The following is a 12,945-nucleotide window of genomic DNA, read 5'->3' on the forward strand; positions in this document are numbered from 1 at the left end:
AGTCTCATGTCCCTGTGACACAGGCAAGTCTCTTTCTGCCACCAACAGAATGTTTTCACTTTGTTAGACATATGGGACTCACAGAGATGTCAACACTTGTACATAAAAACAGGAAGATGATACTGACATGTAACAAAATCATAATTCTAACTGAAAATAAAACAACTGAAAGATAATAAAAAAGGGATTGACACAGATATCCAGGAAAAATAGAAAATATGGTAAGATCTAGTGTCTCGGACAAGTTTCCAGCCTCATCAAAACACTCATGATGTAAATGTATAAAGTAATGAAAGGGTCAAACTAGTGAACATGCATTAATAAAAAATTTCAATGTATAAGACTTTGAAAGTATGTCAAATCTATTCATTAAAACAAAATAAAGTCATTCAGTCTACATGAGATAATGTAATAATGTCTGTTTGCTTGCTGGGTTATCTCCCTTAAGAACTCCTTGCAGTAGCTTGTGGTTACCTCACTGAACAGTATATGGGAGGCCCATCATATGTCATTGCGGTAAGGTGTCTTTCCCAAGAACACAATCTTGACAGCACAGACTGACATGTTTTTCATTTTCCTGAGAATCTCAAGCTGCTAGTATCTAATGACACACCTTTGATTTTTACCCAAGGGTGGGTTTCTTGGGGATTCAGTAGATTTTACATTTACATTACCTTAAACACAATAAACTTTCACATTAAAAGTTCGTCAAGGACATTCACTTGGATCCAAACCCACATTCATGGAGTCAATTTTGCAAAATATATCTTTAGACCTCTGATACAAAAAATATTCTCACTTATTAAATTAAGTGGTAAACTTGAAATTGGGTCAAGGTCATTTATTCAATTAATCCAATCATACTGCTAACCAAATTTCATGATTCTGGTCAAATACTGATCAGTGCAAGTTTGATTAAACGCTGATAACAGCAGTTGAAGAGTTTTTCCCTTGCCACATGAGACAGAGTTTTTAAAAGTGTCTCATCAACAGCCACGGTTGTTTTTTCGTGGGCCCTCCATGTAAAAGGAGATGAATAAAACAAAGCCACAATCAAGATATAAAAATTGTATTAGATATGAAATGTCTCCTTCATTGTAGGAATTGTGAGATCAAAATCTATCAACATTCCAGAAAATTTGAATTTACAAAACTATTCAATTATCCTTTCGTGAAATATTTCATGTTAATTTTGTAATTCAGAATCTGTGTTGGCAATTATCAAAATTTGTAATTTCTTAATCAGAGTATAAATTCAACAGTCATTGATAAACAAAATTAAATAAAAAAAAAATCTTCATTTTCTGTTTATATAAACATCTTGAAATTTCAAGATAATTGTTTACAATTATTTGGAAAAAATATTGAAGACATGTATTAAATCAATTGTAAATAACTTATACTTGTAATGCTTTGTATATCATGTACAAATGCATTATTACTATTATGTACAATTCTATACAGAAATCTACAAGTTCAGACAATATACAGATAAAACTTGTCAAGCCAAAAAAGGCTTGGTATGAGTTTTATAATTCAGTATGCTATGATTTTATGTGTAAACAAACAGTGAGTTTTACAACCGACTTCATGAAATATTCCACATACATCCTACTTCTGTTAAAATAACGTCAGTTCATTATGGAAGTTTCAAATATTTCTCACCATTTATATCTTAACAACTTCATACACATACCAGTATTCACGGTCAGTCACATATATGTAGTCACCCAAACCTCCTTTCCAATACATATACATCATCACACACATACAATTACCCGCAGTCAAACACATTTACACAGTCACCTGTACAAACCTCCAACCCAATACACACACATCCTCACACACATACAATTACCCGCAGTCAAACACACTTACACAGTCACTCACACAAACCTCACCCCAATACACATACATCATCACACACATAAAATTACCCACAGTCAAACACACTTACACAGTCACCCGCACTAACCCCCACCCCGATACACATACATCATCATACACATACAATTACCCACAGTCAAACACATTTACACAGTCACCCGCACAAACCTTCACACACACCTTCACACACATACAAGTACCAAGAGTCAAATACATATAAACAGTCTCACCCACACAAACTTCCACCCTAATACACACACACCTCCACTTGCATACATATACACACAATATATTATGTACACATTTTTTATCCTGACATAGCCTTACATTAACACCACCTTGTTAGAGAAACTGCCTGTATTTTATTGATTTGAAATCATAGCCCTATTGTCAACTATTTTCTTTCTGTGCCAATCAAGTCACGAGGTCAAAATCTTTCCTCTGTATACGTTCATTAAACAGCCATGTTCTCAATATTTCCTCTGTTTAAACAAATGTTTTCATTTCTATCTTCATCTTAGAGTGGACATTTAAATTTTCATGCATACACTTGAAAGATTTTTTTTAAAAAGGGAAACCATGTTAATATAAAAACCAAGGTTTTCCCTGGCAAAATACATCACTGTAAACATACAGATTTTAGCCATAATTTTGTTTTAGTGCTTTTCACGCTGAAAGCATAGTGCTAAAATATGATAGCATTAATTATTGTTTCTGTATGTTACTTATATAGTATTTATTGTGGATACGCCGATTTGCCATAAGGCAATAATATGGTAAAATTTGATTGCACTAAATTAAGTAGGTTTACAGTTAGCTTAAATTAGCCAATGGAAATGCTCAAGGTTCAGAATAAATTACTACTGATGCTGTTTTAATCAGCATCATATTTATTAATCAAAGTTTTTGTCGACAACCATTCTACAACCTCAGCGACAGGAAGTTTTTTTTCAGGCTATAATGAGTGTATTCAAGTTTTCTGATCAACTCCTGATGCCAGTTCCTCCTGCTGGCTAAATGCCTCATAAATATTAGCCGCCAATGTCTTAGCTTGGTCAAGCAGCAGTAATTCCTACAACAGAAGAATCTGTACATTATACAGGAATAGTTTTCATTTCCATTAAATATCTGAAGGTTTTAGAGAACCGTCACTGTATAAAGTCCCACATTAAATATCTGAAGGTTTTTGATTTAAAGAATCGTCACTCTATAAAGTCTCGCATTGGTAAATGGATTTAAATATAAACATTATTTTCAGACTTCATTTTTATACTGAAAGTTACATATATATCTGACAATGAACGTTTGTCTGGTAACAAGCCCACCCATATACATAAACCAGATATGTATTATGGTTTAGTAAAATTTTAAACTAATTTTCTTTTTCATTTCAATGTCCTTTATTAAGCACAATCTCCGACTTTAAGTAAGAAATATTCTAGATTAATGGTGGCTGGGTAGTAAGAAAGCTGGATTAGAGTGGCTAGATATTAGTACAGTTGGATTAGTGGTGACTGGGTAATAAGAAAGCTGGATTAGTGATGACTGGATATGAGGACAGCTGGATTAGTGGTGACTGGATATTAGGACAGCTGGATTAGTGGTGACTGGATATTAGGACAGTTGGATTAGTGGTGACTGGATATTAGGACAGTTGAATTAGTGGTGACTGGATATTAGGACAGTTGGATTAGTGGTGACTGGATATAAGGACACCTGGATTAGTGGTGACTGGATATTAGGACAGCTGGATTAGTGGTGACTGGATATTAGGACGGCTGGATTAGTGGTGACTGGATATTAGGACGGCTGGATTAGTGGTGACTGGATATTAAGATGGCTGGATTAGTGTGGCTGGATCATGTAATAGTTTGATTATTGGTGGTTGGATTAAAGGGCAGCTAGATTGGTGTGGCTGGGTAGTAAGGCAAGATTAGTGGTGGCTGGACAGTGGGACAGCTGGTTTAAAAGGGACGTAACCAGTCAGTTCATTATCAAGTGTGATTACAGTAGTAAATTTCTTCAACATAGGAACAAAGAATTACCTGGATCAAAGGGTTTGGTGTGTCACTACAGAGTTTAAACAGCAGACCGCTTATCACAGGTATCAGTTTGGCCATAGGTATACCAACTTCATGGAGACTTTAAAATGACAAAAAATGGCATCATAATGTGTGTAAATGACCACTTAAAGATATGTTTACTGAATGATGAAATTGTATTCTTTAAATTTCAATTTGCTCCACTGATTTTATTTGTTAAGGAGATAGCTTTACCCTGTCCTTAGTGCAACACCGCTACAATAATCTGGACCAGATAACAATGCACAATCACTTTGAGAAAAAAGAGAAAAAAACACCCCATCAACATCTTCTTTTGTAGAAAAATTCAAACTTCATTCAGCCATTTCAGATTAATTTGAACACTAACTATTCATTACTCTGAGTATGAAATTGATAACACTATGAACGGACATACTTCTGATGCTGGTCACTGGCGGTCTGTCGGTAGTGGTCAGCCAGACTATCTAACAGCTTAGCAAATCCCCGGTCCAGACAAGTGTGGAGGACGGCATGGAAGTCGGGACTGCAAGTAAACAGTTTTATTTTCTACACTGGCTGTGGACCCACTACCATGATTTTTTTCTGGTGAGACGATGCACATGTGATTTTTGTGATCATTTTGCAGATATCAATTAACAGAGACATGTTATTTTGAATTAATAGAAAAACCAAATCTGTACTTCTCAGAAAACATGGTCATAACTGTATGTTTGTTATTTTTGCTCTGATTGGCTATAGCAAAATGCCAGCAGAGTGTTACCCCAGATATAGCATTGTCAACTTCTACACTAGATTACCATAGAGGAAGCTTCAATATCAAATAAATGAAAGGAATTAATATCAGATTTATGCTTGCTTTCCCATCTGGGATATGATATATGTATGTGTTACATTGCTGAAATTGAATAACAGTTAGTAGTCTTATTAAAAGTAGCAGCTGGGACAAAAACTCCTTTTACTTGTTTTTATTTTTCAATCGGTTTACCTCTCTAAAACATCCCTTGTTTCTTGAACCAGCTGATGGTACATTCTCTCTTCAGCATTTTCAGTATTCTGTAAAAAATCAAAACATAAGTGTAAACACGTTTTCATTCATTTAAGCAAAGTATACCTTAAATAGTAATTGTATGAAAGTTAAAGTCTTTGGAAAATCTATTCATGCGAGCATTAAAATGCTCCGATTATTTACTTAATTTTTTTACCTTTCAACATATTGTTCATCTTTTTCCAATGGTTATTAGGACAAAATATCATTCATGTATTCTCATACCTCTGATATGGCTTTCTTAGGTTTTAGCAGATACTAACTTCTACAATCTACCAGGTAACTAGAACCTTTATACCACTCATACCTCTGATATGGCTTTCTTAGGTTTTAGCAGATACTAACTTCTACAATCTACCAGGTAACTAGAACCTTTATACCACTCATACCTCTGATATGGCTCTCTTAGGTTTTAGCAGATACTAACTTCTACAATCTAACTAGAACCTTTATACCACTCATACCTCTGATATGGCTTTCTTAGGTTTTAGCAGATACTAACTTCTACAATCTAACTAGAACCTTTATGTAACATTTTGTGCTAAATTTCATATATATTCAACTGTATGCTAAAACAGACTGATGTTCTATTGTGCCTCCAAATGATTTTGTTTTTGTAATACAGTACTGCAATACCCTTTTTTCCTTGTTAAGTTTTGACTTTAAAACCTTGCAAGGTAAAACCTGGATCCAGTTCTTGTAGATTTTTGTTTGGTTTATCACCATGACAACAGCCAGGGTAATTTGAGGCGATGTCAAAATGTAATAGCTGGTGGCTACCTTACTGAACATTCAAAGGAGAACCTTTGCATGATATCCACAGTAATTCCCGGTAAGTGTCTCGCCAAAGCACATAACCTTGACAACAATGATGGTCTCAGTTTCTCAGCTTCCTTAGAACAACAGACTGCTATGGGTAGGGAGTTAATTTAGGCTAAAACTCAACTGAGTTATCATTGCCCTTTTAAATCTTAGAGAATGTCCTGTTTTGTAATCTTCCATTATACTTCTACCAGACTTACACTGACTGTACTTGTGTGTCCCTCCGAGGGCAACATGTAGGAACACAACATGAGGGTGGGTGATTGCAGATCAGAGATCTCGGGGCTGCTCTCAATGCGCTCGCGGATCTGACCAGTAATGGCTTTAAGGTTGTGAAAGCACAAACGTTCCTTCAAGGACACACTGAAACAGGAAAATTGCAATCTCTGAATTACCAGGAAACAGATTTCATGGAAATTCAACATCATGATATTTCTGTTCTTATATACAGATTTTTTCAATTCCGAGAGAAATCACTTGGAAGTAATTTTTTTCTTTGTTTTTTAAATGTTTTGTTTACATTTAAACAATCCTATATGACAAATTCACAATACATGTTCAATACAAATTAAATTTTAACCTATATGCAATCTCAATCAAATATCTTTTGAGAAAAAAAATGGTTTGAAATTCTGTTTTGGTAAACACAACCAAGATATCAAATTGTGATCTTGGTACCCATCATTAGATAAGTGGTTTAATATAAATTGGATAATTATCTTTTTCTCTCAGTTATCTGTTACACTGGCCATAACATCTATTCAACAATATATGAAATCTACATCAAAATCCTTTATGGCAACTGGCAGCCATCTTGAATAACCAATCACACTGACCATAAAATGTGGCTATAGAGCAGAACTGGGATGATCATAAAGTTTCAAGGTCATATCATCAGTTCTTGAAAGATACTGTTGACAAGCTTCTAAAATCAAAATCCAATTTGACACATGCAAAGTAGGTATCTATGCTAGAAATATTCAAGAATATCCTAAAACATTTATTTTAGAAAGAGCTTCAACAAATTTAACCACAAAAATCCAAAATGGCTGCTGGCAGTTGTCTGCAATGACTGATCAAACATGAAAAATTTTATTAGTGATAATTTCAGCTTTACAATTAAATCCTCAAACACTCTAGAATAATCAACACTATACATTCTTATAGCTACATTTACACCAACCTCCAAACCTCTTTTTCTACTGCTCCATGGATAAGATCACACAGCTCAAGCAGTCCTGTAAAGGAAGCAACAGACAATTATCACAAAGGAGATCAATCTTACATGTTTCTAGAAAACTGTTCCTATGACAAACAAGAAAAGTATACAGCACATCTGATCCTGACTGTTCAAAGGCTGGTAAGAGACACACAGTGGTTTGTGAACGTTTTCAAAACATGAATAAAATAAAATTAGGAGCATTCTTTATCATTTCACAGTTCTGGTTTTTTGAAGCAGGTCAGATCGGTATAGTTTGAGTGTTTTTTGCATTTTAACACTCATGTTTATTCAGTAGAAGCAATTTGAATTTTTCTCCATCTACTGGTGAACTCTAACTAACCCTGGCTTCAGGAGTTAATTTTCAATGTCTACATTAAAATACTTCATTTATTCTCTTTCAAAATTTCATTTCAAAATACACTGTTGGTACTTTAACTTGTAAACAATGTATGTGAGAATATTAATGCACACTTTGAGTTTCACTGTCCTTTTCAATCCAAAAGACTGCCTGCATAATCTTTCAATGGAGCATCAAGATACCAGACACCTGTTGCAAACAAAACACTGGTCACATACAAAACACCAGTCACAGACATGTGACAACACATCTATCACAGATAAAAACACCAGTCACAGACCAGTGACAACACATCTATCACAGATAAGACACCAGTCACAGACCAGTGACAACACACCTATCACAGATAAGACACCTGTCACAGACCAGTGACAACACATCTATCACAGATAAGACACCAGTCACAGACCAGTGACAACACATCTATCACAGATAAGACACCAGTCACAGACCAGTGACAACACATCTATCACAGATAAGACACCAGTCACAGACCAGTGACAACACATCTATCACAGATAAGACACCAGTCACAGACCAGTGACAACACATCTATCACAGATAAGACACCAGTCACAGACAAGACATCTATCACAGACAAGACAACAGTCAGACAAGGTATCAGTCAAAGTCAAAAACACCTATCACAGGTAAGTGATAAGGCATCTCTCACAGACAAAACATCTGTCAAAGTCAAGTGACATGACACCTGTCACTCACAGTCAATGACAAGTAACAAGAAACAAGACATCTGTTACAGACAAAACACCTGTCACAGTCAAGACACCATTCACAGACACGACACTTGCCAAAGACCAAACAACAATTACAGAGTCAAAGTCAAGACACCTGCTACTGACAAGTGAGAAGACAGCAGCCATAGACAAGTGACAAGATACCTGTCATTGACAACCAAAGAAAGCGACAAGGTATCTGTCTGAGACAAGACACCTGCCAAACACAAGAGACAATACACTTGTCAGAGACTGTATTTACAATCGCAGCTGTCAGAATTTGGATAATTTCTGGTAGTAAAAAAATATGTTAAAAGATATTATGATCAAAATCTAAAACTGAAGCAATTTATCTGAACTCTGACAATAACACCTTACCATGATCCATGAAGTGACGAATCAGGGATAAGTATCTCTCTTGGAGTTCTTTTGGAACCACTGCCATGTTCTGGGTCTGAAATTGTCACAAGGATTTGTTGTGAAGGATAAGCATTTATTGAGAAAGATACCCTTCCATGACTGGCAACTGCACAAATGCTTTTTGATGTATTTCAAAGACCATTTCAGAGAAGCAAATAATTATAATTAAAAGAGATTTCACATTAAACAAGGGAGAGGTTAGGTACAGACCATTCCATTGCGATTGAACATGCTGTCCAGAAACATGTAGCCCCCGACGATGTTGAGCTGTACACGCAGGACAAGACACAGGATACTGCAGCCGTACAACACACAGATGATACGGGCTAGACCTGAATCAAAGTATCCACAATACAGTTAAAATTACATTATGTAGACTAATGTAGTAACAGTATTAAAATAAAAAACAAAGTTACAGTGTTAAACGAGAAATACAGTCACAGTGTTGAAGAGAAATATAGTTACAGTGTTAAGTGTTAAAAATTAAAAAAGGAAAATATATATTTACAGTATTAAAAGAGAAAAATGATCTTAACTGAAATTACATCTTGAGATCTTTTTTGAATGACTCATAAATGAGAGTAAGACTGTACCAAATACTTACTGATAACTTTCAATTCTTCCCAAAGTTCTAATTTATTTTCTGGACTGAAATTGAAACATAACACAGTTCTCTATCTCAGTAAGTAAATAAAAGATATACATACACATGTATGATCCAAAATATGCAAATAAGGAAACAATATTACTTTTGAACCAAATCTAGAATTACCTTCAAGGTTTTAAGAAAAAAATTATGTTCAAGCATATACACTTAAAAGGAATAACATTAACGGTATTACTGAAAATAATAAAGGTAAACTCAGAAGATAGCAAATCAATTCATATTTTATTGATAAACTTTCATGAAGAAGTTCATTCAAACCACATAAAGTAGGAGAGATAACCACAGCTATCTGTTGAAAAATTGTTAGGTTGGATTCACCATGTAATGTGTAATGGTGTCTATCTTTGGAATCATTTTATTTTAACAGAAACATTTTAGCTTTAAAAAGAAAAAGAAAATATACCATGTCTTCAGAGATTCTTTCACAGCATCTGTGTCAAACTTCTTTATCAGAGCTTCTCTCAGTGTTGGAAGCATTGATATCACTGAAAAAAAATATCATAGGATTGATGGATAAGCAGGATGTTAGCACCCTCATGCAACAGAACTCAACAGGTAATAAAAACAATGTGAGTGTGGCGTCATGTAAAAATGCCTCCACAGCAAACAATAACAATTTCATCAAACTCATTGTCTTTAATTCATATAACTCAAAGACCCTGTTTAATTGAAAACTTCCACTGATCTCTGCAAAACTTCACACCAAACATTCTACCTCACTTAAACTGATTACTTGGATAACTTCCATATCACCTCGACTTCAAGATAACGAGGTTCAACTGTATATGTTCTATCTTAAAATGAGCAATAAGAATTGATACTTTACCTGTCATATTACAAGTCCTTTGATTGCTGTCAAAATGATGCTGTTGTCTTTAAAAGAGGTAAAGAAAGGAAACGATATTATAGCTGACGAGCCAGTAATCAATCAGATAATCAAATACTATTATTATTTGTGTATGAAGTTGTTTAACACACTGTTCCATAAATTAGCTAATGTCTGCTAAAAAGACCATCCATACATAAAACTGTCCAGTAAAATTACTAACAAATTTTATATGATTGTCCTCTTCGAAGTATGACTTTAATTTGTATAAGAATTTATTACATATTTAATAGCTGGATAAATATGATAATTCGCATTATGAAACAAATACAAACAGGTCACCATCTTTACATACACACGTATTTGATTTATATATATAAAAAAAGTTACATTACGTTACGTTATGTTACGTTACGTTGTGTTACGTTACATTACATTACATTACACACCTGGCATGTTTCAAGCATTCTGCTGCTTCTTTTTCTTGGATTTCTTTAAATTTTCTTTGTGCATATCTGTACAAGTATACACCACCTGAAGGAAAAGTATATGACTAAAAGAAAAGAATACCTTCATGGGAAACAAAATAATACTTTTGATAAGTTTTTTTCAGATACATTTTGCCCTTTCTTTTCAAAAAAGTTCTTAGCAATAAACAACCTTTTTCAGAACAATATTATGAATCAATGATTTGTATATTCTAAAGCAAAATTATGCATAGAAAAAACTTGAGCTTCTGTTGTGAATTCTTTAGCAATTAATTCCAACTACTAATTTCTTTGAAGTATAATTTACAATTACTGGTTGTATAAATATAAATATATAATGTAGTGACATACCATTGAGTTCTTCACATATGATTTACATCCACAGATTTGGTCAATTTCATTCAATCAACAAGTCTTTTAAACATTATTTCATATTTTTTATATTATTCTACACTATTAAAAAGTAATAATAAAAATGGTCAGGTACTGGAGCACTGACAAATCTGGCTATATAGGCAGACATGGCTATATAGTGAAACCTGATTATATGTACAGTATATAGGACAAATGTAAACATACAGGTAAGGTCCAGTCACATTTCTTTCATGTAGATAAAAAAGGATGACAAACAATGTATGTCAGTGAAATTGATATTTTTGAAATATTGCTCAATTTCAGGCAATGCTTTGGAATTTCATCAGGACTTATTTTCAGTATCCACATATACTTGCTATTTAGTAACAAACTCAATGGCCGTTAGCAAGTTCATCCAATATGGCATCATTAACTTCCTATAATGTCAGCCGACAAGCGTCCCTTTGATGCAGATTTGTGCCAAAGATACACTTCAAGCATGATGTTTCCATGTAAAAAAATTAACCCGCAATTAATGTGAATTGTGTGTTAGAAGTAAGATACGAGGTGTTTTCATAATGAATTAAGGCAGTTTCATGTCTCACTATCGGGACATGTGGATAAAGGGATGCAAGTACCTGGTTGGTTGGTTGACAGGTTTTCAATTTTCATGGCTGCTCCCATTGCCATGTATCATCTCACTGACAAACGTCAGTGTTCTGACAACCAGAGAGGGTGACATGCATCCCTCTCTGAGGGGTGGAACTGTCTGTTGCAGTGTGTATTTGATTATGCTAGTTTTAGAATATGGCCCTGAGGCCTAATAAGGCCTTATCCTATCTCTAGCAGTCTGAAACATCTCCAGAAGTGGAAAGGAAGGATTACAGGCCTACGTAGATTTGGTTTGGGTTAGGATGATACTGTCCAGAAAAGATGCCCTATGACAAAAATAATTTGTCTTACCAACTCGCTAGATTTGTTGTCAATTTTTATGAATATACCGTGATCTTGACTAGATATGGTTCAGTTGTTTACATTTGCCCTATATACACGTATAGTCAGGTTTGACTACTAGCCAAATCTACCTATAATGTATATACTAGCCTAATTTGCAGGTGTCTCAGTACTTTTCTTGGAAAGGAATTAATATGAGTTATAAGCTTATTTTCCGATTCCACCTGCATTATATGTAAGTTTTTTTTATTGTTGAATATTGAATAAAATATTGTTTAAACTAACTCTTCTTGGCGCTCGTCATTTGTATAATTGTTTACCTCCAACGAGAAAACCACTGAAGATAAACTTCTTTTTGTGACGTTTGATAAAATTCCACATGGAAGAAAACATGCTTTGTGTTTTAATTTTCTTGTTCTGCTGCTACATCACTTGGGTCATCGAAAGGTTTTCTCTTCTGAAATAAGATGCATGGATAAACGTTGTTGACCAAGGTCCAAAGAAAATGCTGCAATCACTGTCACATAAAAGCTTCACTGGGGAAGTTCATAAAGGCTTTCACACTAAACATAGTAAGGACGTAAATATATGGAACCTATAATGTTAGAGACAAATCCGGATAACCAATGCTGATAAACTCCAAGCTTTTTTTGTACATTTTTCAAAGAGTGCGACTTAAACTCAGAAGAAATATTCTTAACGATGATATTATTGAAGTACAACTAATTTTTTCACTATATTTTTGGACACCTAACCATTATGTTACAGGTTGCATAATATTTCCCCAACAGTAATGTTAATAAAATTCGTTGTTTTAAAGAAATACCTTTAATAATAATAATAATAATAAATTTATTTAGGATAAAGATGTACAGATTTGTGTACAGATTTGTATACAAAACATATGAATATATAGCACATATAACATGTTATACATAATCATGAATAAGTTGTTTGCTACATCTTTAATGTATCATCTAGTGATATTTATAAATTAATATAGGTCCCCCCCCCCCCCCCCCCCCCACCCCCCCCCCCCCCCCCCAAAAAAAAAAAAAAAAAAAAAACGTTCAGCTAGTGATATTTACAAATGTATTTCCCTCAA

General features: G+C 34.2%; 1 protein-coding gene across 1 annotated transcript; it reads right to left on the bottom strand.

Moving 5' to 3' along the window:
* Positions 1-1,079: 1,079 nt before the first annotated feature.
* LOC132557033 (peroxisomal biogenesis factor 3-like) lies at positions 1,080-12,345 on the bottom strand. Its single transcript, XM_060221498.1, has 13 exons — positions 12,161-12,345; positions 10,494-10,578; positions 10,045-10,091; positions 9,622-9,703; positions 9,156-9,199; positions 8,762-8,883; positions 8,510-8,585; positions 7,001-7,055; positions 6,018-6,180; positions 4,936-5,003; positions 4,366-4,473; positions 3,933-4,029; positions 1,080-2,959 (listed from the first exon to the last, which is right to left on the bottom strand). The coding sequence occupies exons 1-13, from the start codon at positions 12,231-12,233 to the stop codon at positions 2,858-2,860; spliced, it is 1,122 nt and encodes a 373-aa protein (XP_060077481.1). The 5' UTR covers positions 12,234-12,345; the 3' UTR covers positions 1,080-2,857.
* Between the last annotated feature and the right edge of the window lie 600 nt (positions 12,346-12,945).

Source organism: Ylistrum balloti, unplaced genomic scaffold, assembly GCF_031769215.1.
Source record: "Ylistrum balloti isolate Yb309-2 unplaced genomic scaffold, AGI_CSIRO_Ybal_v1 Utg370614, whole genome shotgun sequence".
Taxonomy (NCBI): domain Eukaryota; kingdom Metazoa; phylum Mollusca; class Bivalvia; order Pectinida; family Pectinidae; genus Ylistrum; species Ylistrum balloti.

Excerpts from the sequence above, each read along its gene's own strand:
- LOC132557033 (XM_060221498.1), bottom strand. The coding sequence starts at position 12,233 with ATGTTTTCTTCCATGTGGAATTTTATCAAACGTCACAAAAAGAAGTTT. Across the intron at positions 9,704-10,044 it reads AAGGACTTGTAATATGACAG|TGATATCAATGCTTCCAACA; the intron begins GTAAAGTATCAA and ends ATTTTTTTTCAG. Across the intron at positions 4,030-4,365 it reads GCCAGTGACCAGCATCAGAA|TCTCCATGAAGTTGGTATAC; the intron begins GTATGTCCGTTC and ends GTCATTTTAAAG.